Source organism: Melanaphis sacchari, unplaced genomic scaffold (genome assembly GCF_002803265.2).
Source record: "Melanaphis sacchari strain LSU unplaced genomic scaffold, SCAv2.0 Contig40_pilon_pilon, whole genome shotgun sequence".
Classification (NCBI taxonomy): Eukaryota; Metazoa; Arthropoda; class Insecta; order Hemiptera; family Aphididae; genus Melanaphis; species Melanaphis sacchari.
Window position 1 is genome coordinate 2,760,837 of NW_020271264.1, and position 12,450 is coordinate 2,773,286.

At 32.9% G+C, this 12,450-nt stretch overlaps 1 protein-coding gene across 1 annotated transcript; it reads left to right on the forward strand.

Moving 5' to 3' along the window:
* Positions 1 to 1,066: 1,066 nt before the first annotated feature.
* Positions 1,067 to 4,738, forward strand: LOC112597402 (cyclin-dependent kinase inhibitor 1B-like). Its single transcript, XM_025343447.1, has 2 exons — positions 1,067 to 2,061; positions 3,931 to 4,738. The coding sequence occupies exons 1-2, from the start codon at positions 1,590 to 1,592 to the stop codon at positions 4,080 to 4,082; spliced, it is 624 nt and encodes a 207-aa protein (XP_025199232.1). The 5' UTR covers positions 1,067 to 1,589; the 3' UTR covers positions 4,083 to 4,738.
* Positions 4,739 to 12,450: the final 7,712 nt, after the last annotated feature.

Consider the following 12,450-nt stretch of genomic DNA (forward strand, 5'->3'; position numbering starts at 1 on the left):
TAACAGGGTTCTGTTAGCGAAAAGATTTCCATGTGTGACGGAAAAGAATAATGCTGAAAAGGGTTTCGGTGCGCTGCGATTTTGATATTACCTGTAAAATATATTATATTATATTGTGAAAAAGGTCGAATTTGATTTAAAATATTATTTATAATATATCATGACGATGGTGAAATCCCATTCGGCAAACCGCGGTGGTATTGAGTTATCATCACAATAATAATATATCTGATATATTGTATTATAATTTATACGGTTTACGATTCGTGTTTTCGGTAAATATTTAGACGACATGTGGGCACGATGACCGGACACTGGTCGGTTTGGATCCGAGCGCGTAATCCGTGACGAGGGGATTTAAACGAAGAAATCGGCACGACGTCGTGAATCTTATTGTATACACACATCACACACGCACACACACACACACACACATACATGCATTACATCTATTATAATATTATAAAGACACTGTGTATGTGTGTGTGTGAAAGAGGCAATAATAATATTATCGTCGTCGTGCCGCGACGCGCCGGGACTCGCCGTCTGTACATAATAATAATAATAATAATAATAATATTATACGCATTACACACACGTCGGCGGCCGAGCACATGGCTGGGGTTTTATTATTATTTCTTTTTCTTTCGTTTTTATTTTTTCTTCTCCTCTCGCCGTGATTATTACTATTATTATTATTACTAGCGTGTGTTTCGTAGGTACGGCGGCGGGGGCGGCGGGTTATAGTAAAAACTGGCGCACGCGCAGTCGTGCTCGGCGGAAAAACAAACGCGCGGGCAACGGCGCACCGTCATCGGCGTCGTAACGAACCGGTGAGCGCGCGGGAGCAAAGGAGGCGACGATGACGACGACAACAACAACAACGGTCGACGAGCGCCGCGCCGGTGGCGGTGCGTTCGCGCACTACGCCGCCGCCGCGGCCGTTGCGCGCGCGCGAGGCGGTGATAGGCCGGAGCTGGTGCGCATGCGCGCGCGCGTCCGTGGATGACGTGCCGCCGCTGCCGCCCTTCCCCACCGACAACCATCCGTAATATAGTATACGTGACCTCGGCGCAGCGGTGACGCTCTTACCCGACTTACCCGCCGGACCCGATTCATTCTCTCGCCGTTCGCCGTACACTTTACACTCGCGACGCTCCGTTACGCGCTCGTCGTCCATTTTTTTGTTTCTGTACGTTTTTGTGACTGTGTGTGTGTGTGTGTGCCGCTTTCGACGCGACTTAATCATCGCTGTTTACGACGTCGTCGACCAACGGTACCCGGTGTGATTTTTTGATAATAGTTTATTTATTTGAAAAAATAATTTTTTTCGTCTCGCGTCCGCTGTGCGCCGACGTCAGCCCGTTTCAAGTTAGAACTCAAGTGAACTTTACCTCCGTCTGAACAGCAGCAGAGCTGCAGTGTGACGGATTAAAGTGCGCCCAACCTGCGAGCCAAATCGGTGACGGACGAGAAGGAGTAAACTTGAGCTAAGCGTCTATCAGGAAGACCATTATAACCGTCGTCCGACGTTAAAACTTTTACGGTACGTTCGTGTGCATTCGTTTGATTTAAACCCGTCGATCACCATGACCGTTACGTATGGCGTGACGGGAACGACCACCGACGGAGGAGGAGCCGTTAACAACGGCAGGAGAGTGCTTATGGCCAAAACCGATTCCCTGAGCAACGTCAACAACAACAACAACAACAGCACCAGCGTCAACAACAACAACAACGGATCTACGTCGATCACGGGCAAAGCGTCCGTGTTGAGCGTAAGGCGCGTGCTGTTCGGTCCGCCGGCCGATCCCGCAGAGACCCGGGCGTGGCTGGACAGACAATTGTACGCGGCCACCGCGGCCGATTCGCGATCGTGGAACTTTGATTTCGTCAACGAACGCCCGCTGCGCGACAGCCCGGCCGACCGTTACGCGTGGGAACGCGTCTGTCCGCCGAAGCGTCGCGACGAGGTGGCCGCAACGGACTCTACGACCACTGCGACAGCACAACAACAAAGCCGAATGGCTGGCAAGCAGCAGCGACAATCTAAAGTCACAGGTAATAAAAATAAATCATGATAAAGATAACAATATAATATTATCATCCTTTCTTTTTCTCCCGAACGAGGACGCGGGGTCCATGTAACGTTGAGACGGTTTTTTTTTTTTTTTTTGCAACGGTGGTTTCAGTTCGGATACTTTCTCTCTACCGCGTAACATAACGACCGTTGTCTCTTTCCTTTCCCGTGGGCGTATATTATATTAAATTATTCGTTTTTAACCGGCATTTGTGTGTGTGTGAAGTTTGAGCTCCCCCATCCGAGAACACAATAGGTGGCACCTGCGCGGTACGTTTGGGGTGCAGTGAACCTAAGGGTGCCACGCTACTGTGGGAAAAACGTAATAAAAGTCTCCAGCGGGATGGATAATATTGTTCGTTGGGGAGAAGAGACTACTTTTAATATTGCTTTTCGGAATAATTGTGCTTTTTTCCCCGATGTTTTTAACGTAGGGTATTATTTTTATTATTGGTTCTTTTATGGTCTGTAAACCCTTTTTTAAAAAAAATCGGTAAATCGCGTTACGAGCAATCCGAAGAAAATTCGCGAGATTGATGTGCTGCCGCCCACCGATTGGTTTCAGTCTATAAAATTCTTGATTACCATCCTTTTTGTTTGACTCGTCAAAAGGGTTATGTGGGGGGAAGGGTAGCCGTTATTATTTTGATAAACGGTAACGAATTAAGAAAAAAATATACATATATATATATATATATATTTGAAACTCACGGATAGAACTTGTATGTACGCGCGAAATGAATATTAATTATTATTACGGCGGCGACTGCAGCGGTATAGGTAGTAGTAGTACTGATGTATGATTGTGAAATGGCGCGAAAACGATTTCAGCGTCGAAAGACCTTGAATTTTTTTTTCGTAGGAACCGCGCATATTTTTTTTTTTTTTAGGTTATGTAAATTCATTATTATTAATATTGTGTTTGTGTTCGATTGTATACGACGTACGAGCGCGTACGAGGACATAATATTATTATTTTTTTTTTTCGACCCGAGAGAGGAGTGTCACTATACACTGTATATTTATACATACATACATACATACATGCTACATGGATCTGCCCATAGTAATATTAATAATAATAAGCTCGCGTTGCATATGTGCACACGTGTTCGGGAGACCGGTTTTTTTTTCGTCCCACACACTCGTACAAATACACATCACACTCACACACATATACGCCAACGCGCACATAAACATATTATACTATTATTATTATATATATATCTGTATATGCGCGTATTATTGTTGTTGTTGTTGTTGTACTTTGGGTGGGGAGAAGAACACGCGTATAACGACCGCTCTCGGGACGCGATGTGTAAATTGATGAAAAAAAAAAAGTATAAAATAAATGGCTATTGCTATAATATTATTATCGTCATCATATAGGTGTACCCCCTCTGCCGCTGCTCCGCGTACGCACGTACATAAGTGCACTACGCCAAATGGGCGTGGTCCAGAGAGCTGTGCTCGGTAATAATAATATTATACTATCGTTATTATCATTAGCGGCCGAGTTGTTATCTGTTTTATTTTTTATTTTTTTGTATATTGTATTTTTTTCGTCCCCCTCTTCCTCGGTTCCCCTCGCAACCACTGTTTGAGGTCGCTGCCCTCGGCCCGCTACGATGCTCGAGTAAAATTAGATCACCCCCCTCTCCTCCGCTCGCACTTGCGGCCCTACAGCCGTTGTCGTCGTAATGACGTGCACGATCCTGATTCGTATTTGTGTCGTACCAATATTATATTTTAAAATAATAAATTTAATAATAATAATTTTAGGTACTGATAATATTACTATAATATGTTTACTTATGCATACCTTTGTTTTTTTTGTTTGTTTCGTTTAGATTTCATGAGCAAAACCAAGAAACGACCGTTGAGTGTTGCCGACAGGACACTGCGCTCTAACAACAAAGTCTTGGACGAATCCGAGTCGGCAAACAAGAGGAGTCGCCGATCCGTCACGACGACGACGACGACGACGATGATGGCTATCTAAATCGAAATAGGGAATTAATGGCAGCACAGCTGAGTAAATATATGAAAACAAAAATTGATATAAGAATTAAAAAAAGAAAAAAAAATAAAATTTGATTACCCAAAAGTTTTTCACATTTTCGACGCAAAATTTCGAGATCTCCCAAGTATAGATAGTCTATAATAACTATAATATAATAATGATAATTTATATTTATATATAATCTTCTTCTCCAGGATTCTTCCTGATATCGCGCGTTCTTATATGACATTATTTTATGTGTATATTTTTTTTTTTTTAACAAACCCCATCGTTATTGTACAGATGTTTTTAAATTTTAAAAATTTTAAAAATTATGTATTTTTTTTTTTAAACAATTAATATTTATACTGTTTTGTTTTTTGATCTCCTTCACGAATATTGTTCGGTTTTTATCCACCGCCTATGCGCAGACCAATTTTGTTGTTTTATTTGTCTACGTTATAATACAAATTTAATGAAAAACTTATCTATTAGATGAAAGTTTTAAAAAAAAAACTTTTATCCACAATAATATAATTATAATACTACGTTAAGCATATTATAGCTTAATGTCTGTACGTTTAGTATTAGCTCTAGATTTTAATGTTAACGTGCAATTATACATTTAGCTTTTTAATTTTAGCTTGTTGAAAAAATCATAAAAAGAGTGGTAAGAAAAAAAACATCACCAAAGTGAAGGAAAAATTAAAAAGTTTTTCGTCAGACAATTTTTTTTATTCGTTTTTTTTTTTTTTTAATATGACGATCTTTTTCCATGATTTAATGTATTTCAATTTTCGAGAAGATCTCAATTTTAATGATAAAAATCCAAAGATTCAGTGGTCTCTTTATATCTAATTTTACAATGTCCAAAGAAATATCTGTCAAAATTTAATTCGCGAATCAAAATTTAATCCAAAGGTGATGTGTATTACAATCGGGTCTTCTACGCAGGTATGATATTAGCGATATTATTTATTATTTGATTCGTTTAACGGGCGTTGGTGATTTGCAGGGGGAGGGTATATCAGTGTAGATTATTCGCAGTATACATACATCACCTTAATTTATATTATCATATTATAACGTTTAATTCAAGCACGCCAAGAATTAATTTCAAATTTATGCACATCATAAGATAATAATTATAAAAACGAAATAATAATCTTTAAACAGAATTTTTTTTCAATATGGGACTGAAACGATCTCATTGTTTTAACTATTTTTTTACACAAGGTTATTTTGAACAAAAAATTTTCTCTTCTTTGTTGTGAAAATATCTTGTATAGACTAATTGTTTTTCTTGTTAGTAAAAAAAAAAAAAAAAAAAAAAAAAAAATGAAAAATAATAGCTCAAAAAATTGTTCCGCTCCGACTAGTTAGGGTGGATTTTGTTCTTTATTGTTAAAATTGTTTCTCTGCGTAGTTCGACCTGTGATGTATTATTTGTCTGATCTCATGAGGATGGATGGAAAAATTGATATTTTTCGTAGGTGCGAATGAATCCATTTTGTATAATATATTATTATTATTATTATTATTATTATATAATATGTTGTGTTGTAAGAGAAATGCATTTTTTTCAATTTAGATCGAATAACAATTTTTTTTATTTTATATACACATATATATATATATATATCTAATATATAATCGGTCGTTTTAATAAAAAATTTATATTTTATAAAAAAAAATTGTATATACAGTTTATATATATAGGACCGTGTTGTTTTTTTTTTAATCGACAGTTTTTTTTCTTTAGTTTTAGATAGACATTAGACGATACTTTAAACGTAGAAACTATTTGTCTTTAAGTTTTAGAATTGACATAATTATATTATATTATTATTTATTATATATGTAAAAAATATAATATATTATATATTTATGTAAAAAATATATACATATATAGTAAGAATTGAATTACTTATTTTAGTTTAAAAAAATATATAATAATATTTAAATATTTAATTTTTGTTTTATTCTATTTATACCGACCAATCACAGACGTCCAATTGAAAACGTTTTATCCTAACCTATCATATTTATAATCCATAACTCTGGTTCTTGTTTGTATTCCACAGCAGCTTATAACAGTCCTGGTGTAACATTGCCGTTTAATTTCGCCATTTCAACAGGTATTGGAAACACACATTTCACATTCCGTATGTCTTATGTATAAAAAAAGGAAATCTTTTCAATAGTGTGCAACGCCAATAAGTACGTTTTTTGTAGGTTTTGAATCGCCATCGATTTGCAGTAGCGTAGTGCAACTCAATGGATAAATCCACTTGATCACTATAACTTAATACTACAGCCTATAAAGTTTAAACAATGTATAAATAATTTGAGAGTTTTGTCTTATTCCACACCTCACAACATCGACTGTACAAATGAAAAAGTTGATAGTAAAACGCTAGTGGTTTGTATTAATTTTATATTATTATTTTACCTTAGTTTTGGTATCTACCACAGTACTTTAATAATTATGTTTTACAACATTTAATTTATAAGATGGATAGAAAATGTTATTTTTAATAAACTTCATTTACGTTTCACGTTTTTAAAAATAACAAAATAAAAATGATGTTAAGTACATATTTTACTCATCAAGTAAACACTTGATTAATTCTTAGAAAATTTTAAATTAAAATTATTATGTTTATTTTAATCTGTATAAAAATAAAGTCGTATAACAGCTTTATATTAAATACCAGCAATTATTATCAGGATTACCGTCTTTGATAACAACATTATTATTATTTTAATTTGTATATTAGACTAAGAAAATATGGGTTTTGATAAGAAAAGATTTAACATTAGGTACATAATCTGTTTTTATTTCTTTTTTCGTTATTTTATGTCTGTACTCGTAAAATTAATTTAATCAATTTAAAATGTTAACATCATTGACATTTAGCATACTTATACCAAACGTGGAAAATTATGCCTCAATAAAGTATGTATCATGAGATTCTGAACTCATGATAAGTAAGTATTTGTATTTTTATGTTTAACAATTGAAACTTGTGATTTATTTTAATAGTTCAAATCATGTTTGTCTTACTTGAAGAGTGATCAAATATAACAACTATGTGTAATAATTTTTTTGAAGAAAATTAAATATTATTTAATGATATTTATGTATCAGTTATTACAATTTTATTTTCTGTATGATTTCCCGATTAACTCTGCAATTCTATTATTACATCTACCGCAGGTCAACACTGCTATTATATTATTTCACGACAAATTTTCCTTCTATGAGACAAACATATAAACAGGTCTGCCTGAGAAAAATTCATTAGCTTAAAGTATAATAATAATAATGAAGAAGCGATACGGCTGCAACCCATATTACCTGCTTTCATCCATTTTTATTTTGTTTAGGGGGATTTGTCATTTAATTTCCTTGATATCTGTTGCTGAGTATACTTGTTTAGAAATACCTGGAGAATATTATTATAATTGCCTCTGATAAAATACTTACCATTATAGTCAATATTCATACCCTCTATAGACGTTTGAGGTTGAAAATAAAATTATAAAAATTATTCGTGATGACAATAACCGATTATAATTCATACCTAACTATGCTTAATATAACATTATAGTTGATCGTGTGTTAACGGTGAGGCTTAAAGGGCATTTTGAGCGCTTAATTCCCCCTGCTGCTGAAGATCACCTCAATCTCTACCAGTCCCGTAGCCAGACCAAATTTTCAGGTGGGGCAAAAAAAATTTTTTTAGAGGGAGGGCATTATATATAAAAACAATATTACTGCAGTTTTTAATTTATTTACACTGATATCTCATTAAATTAATATAACTGTAATTTTCCATTTAATACCCATTTATATAATAGAATATTTTGGGAATTTACAATGAAACATTTATTTTAAAAATGCAAGACGAATAATACTTATAAATAATAAAAATAAAACTTAAATTAAAGTTTACGTAAATAATTAAATATTACACTGATGTCACATTGTTAAATTTTTATGGTAATATTTGTAGGAGGCAATGCCCCTTTGCCTCCCTTCCCCCAGTGGCTACGGGCATGTCTTTTACCCGTGTCCGGATCATATATCTCTATGATACGAGAGAGCCCGTGGCAATCAATGGTATTATAATAATATGTAGAAAATGTTGTCGGTACGTTTCCGCTGGTCATATTATATTATATACGAATTCTATTCAACTTGTTACAATCGTTGTCATTGATCGACAATCGGCGTACATTAATACAGTCAATTTATCACAATAAAATTACGTGGGCGTTGATTATACACATATTGTAGCTCTCTGATTTAATAATATAATCGACGACTGTTGAACACATACGATACAACGAAAACAATTGCGACATTCAAAATAATATTATTTTATAGTATTATATATTAAGTTCAAGTGTTTCCACGGCAAATATTTAAACGTGCGAGTTTTTCAATAACAATAAGTTTTAATTTATAAAAAACAACAATTCATTACATTATATAATATTATGTTCATAATATGAGTCGACTCATTTTAAATATTATATAACGATTTTCCGTGAAAATATTAACAGTGATACAGACCGTTTGAGTCAATGTAAATACATTACATGCATCAGTGGCGCCGATCCCTGTCGCGGATGCAACATATTATATTAGGGTTATAAAGTGGGGTGGGTGCGCGGATAATATGTTAAGAGGATCCAGTAAAAAATAATATAATCATAGTATTTTTAGCAATTTTTTTCAACTTTATGGGAGAGAGCTTATTAAGAAGGCGTGACCGCGTGTTACTTAACACATAAAGAGTGAAATCAACCATGCCGACCGGCAAAACAGTATTCGAATTAAATTTAATATGTCATTAATTAGTAAAAGTTTTTTAATTTATACTTACTTCATCTTTACTGATCATTCTACATAATATTCCAGTGTGACCAAAAAAGGTCTTAAGATTTCAGATACTTGCAAGAGGCTGAGAGAGAAATAAAAAATGTTTGAAAATCTCGTCATCACTGATACGTATTAAAGTCCGGATACGTTGAAATACCAGCTATTTATTAACGGCCCTTTTCTAACTTTAACCTTTCAAACTACAAAAAAATTAACCACTATCTTACGGTTGTATGTTTAAAATAAAATAAAACTAAATATAAGACTAGCAAAATAATTATGTGATTATACCATTATTGATACTTTTGATTTTTTTATAGAACATTATTTATAGGAAGAAGCGAGCCATTAAAATCGACGAGTTCCAAATCCTTGCCACTCCCATCACCCACGCCCTTAATTCGGACTTGCGCATGTAAGTGTTTCTGATTTCAGCGTTTTCGGTATAAAATGTTCGTCAAGAACGATCTATTTTGAGGAACTTCAATGTAAGAATACACAAACGGTGAAATATTTTCATATTGATTACTAGTTAAAAACGGCGCTTTGAACATAATATTGCGATATCATTGTAATATCGTAGTATTACAGCAGAGTTCTTTTCTGCGTCGTATCGTTTCGTGAACCAGCGACGACGACTGGTCATGATCTATATTATTGTTGTGATGGAAATAATTATTCTTCTCGGACATGAATATTAATAATATACACAATGGTCGTGCTCGACGCTTTAATTTTCGAGACAGAGACTTTCAAAGACTACGTGCACCGTTCTCGCGATGGTGATTTTCACAGATGATGAGATGAATAGTAGCGTATAGATATACAATAATCCATTCAAAAAATGAGCACATCAGGCAACTACTTTGACATTGTCCTATGGTCGGTGAGTACACACCTACATATTTTGTACCCGTATAATTATGCGCTTGTTTTGTTCTAAAAATATTTTTCTTCGACAGTTTTCCAAAAAACGTATTCTTTTCCTGACCTATTCCACGTAGAGACGTAATTTATTGCAGTCAACAAAAGGTGTCGAGGATTTAAACAGTTGTTTGAATAGTAAATATTGTACGTTGCTGTATTCACAATTCACATATTATACTCGCCGTGGCGTGTTTAAAGATTATATGATGAACGTGTTATTTCTCTGACACGAATCATCGTAATTATGGGTAAGCGAGTAAACGAGTTAAAAAAAACAACTTATTAAGTATAAAATGTACGTGGTGTATGACTTTAGTGTTTATGTGTATACAGGTATATAGTATAGAAAACAGTAATATTATCATTATACTTTATTGGATTTGAAAAAGTATAGCAGTGACTAGTGTAGTACAAGTAAAATACCTACTCAGTACTCAAGCATCGCTAATGAATTTATTTTGAGAAAAAGCCCAGATTCTAATTTTTCATAAGCTCTAAATTTTATTTCAAAAATTATATGGTAATTATAGTAAATAACCGGCTCAAATATTTTCACGGTTTGATTATTAATTGATATATTAAATATTTCATGAAAAATTAAAAGCATACATAGTTTTTTAATATATATTAAAAATAAATACCGCGTTAGAGCTGATTTTATATTTGGAACTCTGCTAATGGATTAATATATTTTATATGCGTATGAATTGTTTTTAAATATCATAAAGTAACTAAAATGTTTAATGATATTATTTTGTATACAACAGTACAACACTTCGTTAGAATAAATTTGTCTTTAAGTCGATTTGTTCACATTACAATAATTATTATTATTTACGAGTATATCAATGACAAAAATTACAATCCCAAGAACACATTGTTACGCGTGGTCTGCATTTAAGGATCTCAGCTATGCCACTGTTTGAAACCTTGTTAAAACCTTTTAATAAATGGGATATATTTTATTTTGTTTATGGGTGTACGCTATAGAAAGGTTTTACTGTATATTATACTTTGTATATTGTGTATAGGGTGAATCGTTGTGTCTTTTCAATGTCTCATTTTAATTTAACTAACAGGGGTAAATATGAAGTCATGAAATCACGGTTGTCTATCCTATATACTATATAGTAAAGTCAATATATTTAACTATAAAGATATACTAGGATGTTTTTAAATCCTATTAGGTTATATAAAATTCGTCATAACTTTTAATTAATAAATCATCGGCGATAGTTATTGACGCTTAAAACTATTACAATTACTTACTAGTTACTGTTGAGTGTATTTACAGTTAAATTATTAATAATTGCAGTTTATAATATTATATAGTCCATCTTATCATACCTATATATGAGTTGATTAATTGGCATTTAGATTGATATCGGTATTAGACATTTAGACGCGTTTGTGCAAATATAATGAGCTGTGATGAATGGAAAATGCTGATATCATAAATTCGGGAAAAAACGAATAATCGCTGTACTGTTGTGAAGTGATAATCGTAATAAAGATAGATAATTACCCGTTATTTGAGTGATTGTCACGATTCTGAAAATAACTTTAATAAATAAATGTGAAATTCCTTTGGTCTGAAAAAGCTATTTAGAAACTAATGGATTGATTTTAATACAAGAAATATCAATAGATTTGTTGGGGCTCGGAGTATGTTTTAAAATTAATTTTATCCCCAAATCCAATCCAAATTAGGGCAGATATAAATTTAATTCGTTTGGTAATTGTACGAATGCCAGATAAAATAAACATTTTAAACTTTATGATTAGGATACGGATAGGGACTTATAATATAGATAAAAAAACATAAATATGCTCTTAAATTTTTTTATTTGTTTAATTGACTTAATAATAAATTATATAACACGCATTATAATTTAATAAACGATGTTTGGTACCTATTTCGTATTTCTTCTTTCTTTTTTTTTGTTCGACTATTTGAAATGTTCTGTTATTGTGTTAATTTCAATTCTTGCATTTGGACCTTAAATAGAAATAGAAAAATTAGTTCACAATAAGTTTAATTTTCACTTATTTTAAATTTAAGATAAACAGATAAATTTATTGATTATACGATAATTTTTATTTTGCCTACTTTTTTTGGCCAGAAAATGCTATGATTCCAACTTTAGGAATGGTTTTTAGTAGGTGGTGGTGAATTGGATCTAGTGGTATTTCGGAGAAATAAATTACTAAACAACTCCTAATTATTTTCAAAATAATCGGGAAAAACAAAAAAAAAAAATATGAACAATTTTTCACGCAAAATCAATATTCAATTTTATTGATTTTATTTTTATTTTTTTTTTGTAGCTTCTAAAAAACGATTAAATATAGTTACTTGGACTAAAAATCAAATGTTTATACGTACAATCACTTTTGAATTTTGATACAAGATAAAATTTACATAATATTTTGATTCTTTTTGTGCAATGAATAAACATTTTAATTATTAAATTTTGTCAAAATCGTAAAAATTTGCAAATTATTTCGCAGTTAAAAAATATAATATAATCTGGCCTACATAATAATAAT

Coding starts and splice junctions, on each gene's coding strand:
- LOC112597402 (XM_025343447.1), top strand. CDS start 1,590: ATGACCGTTACGTATGGCGTGACGGGAACGACCACCGACGGAGGAGGA. Junction 2,062..3,930: donor GCGACAATCTAAAGTCACAG/GTAATAAAAATA, acceptor TGTTTCGTTTAG/ATTTCATGAGCAAAACCAAG.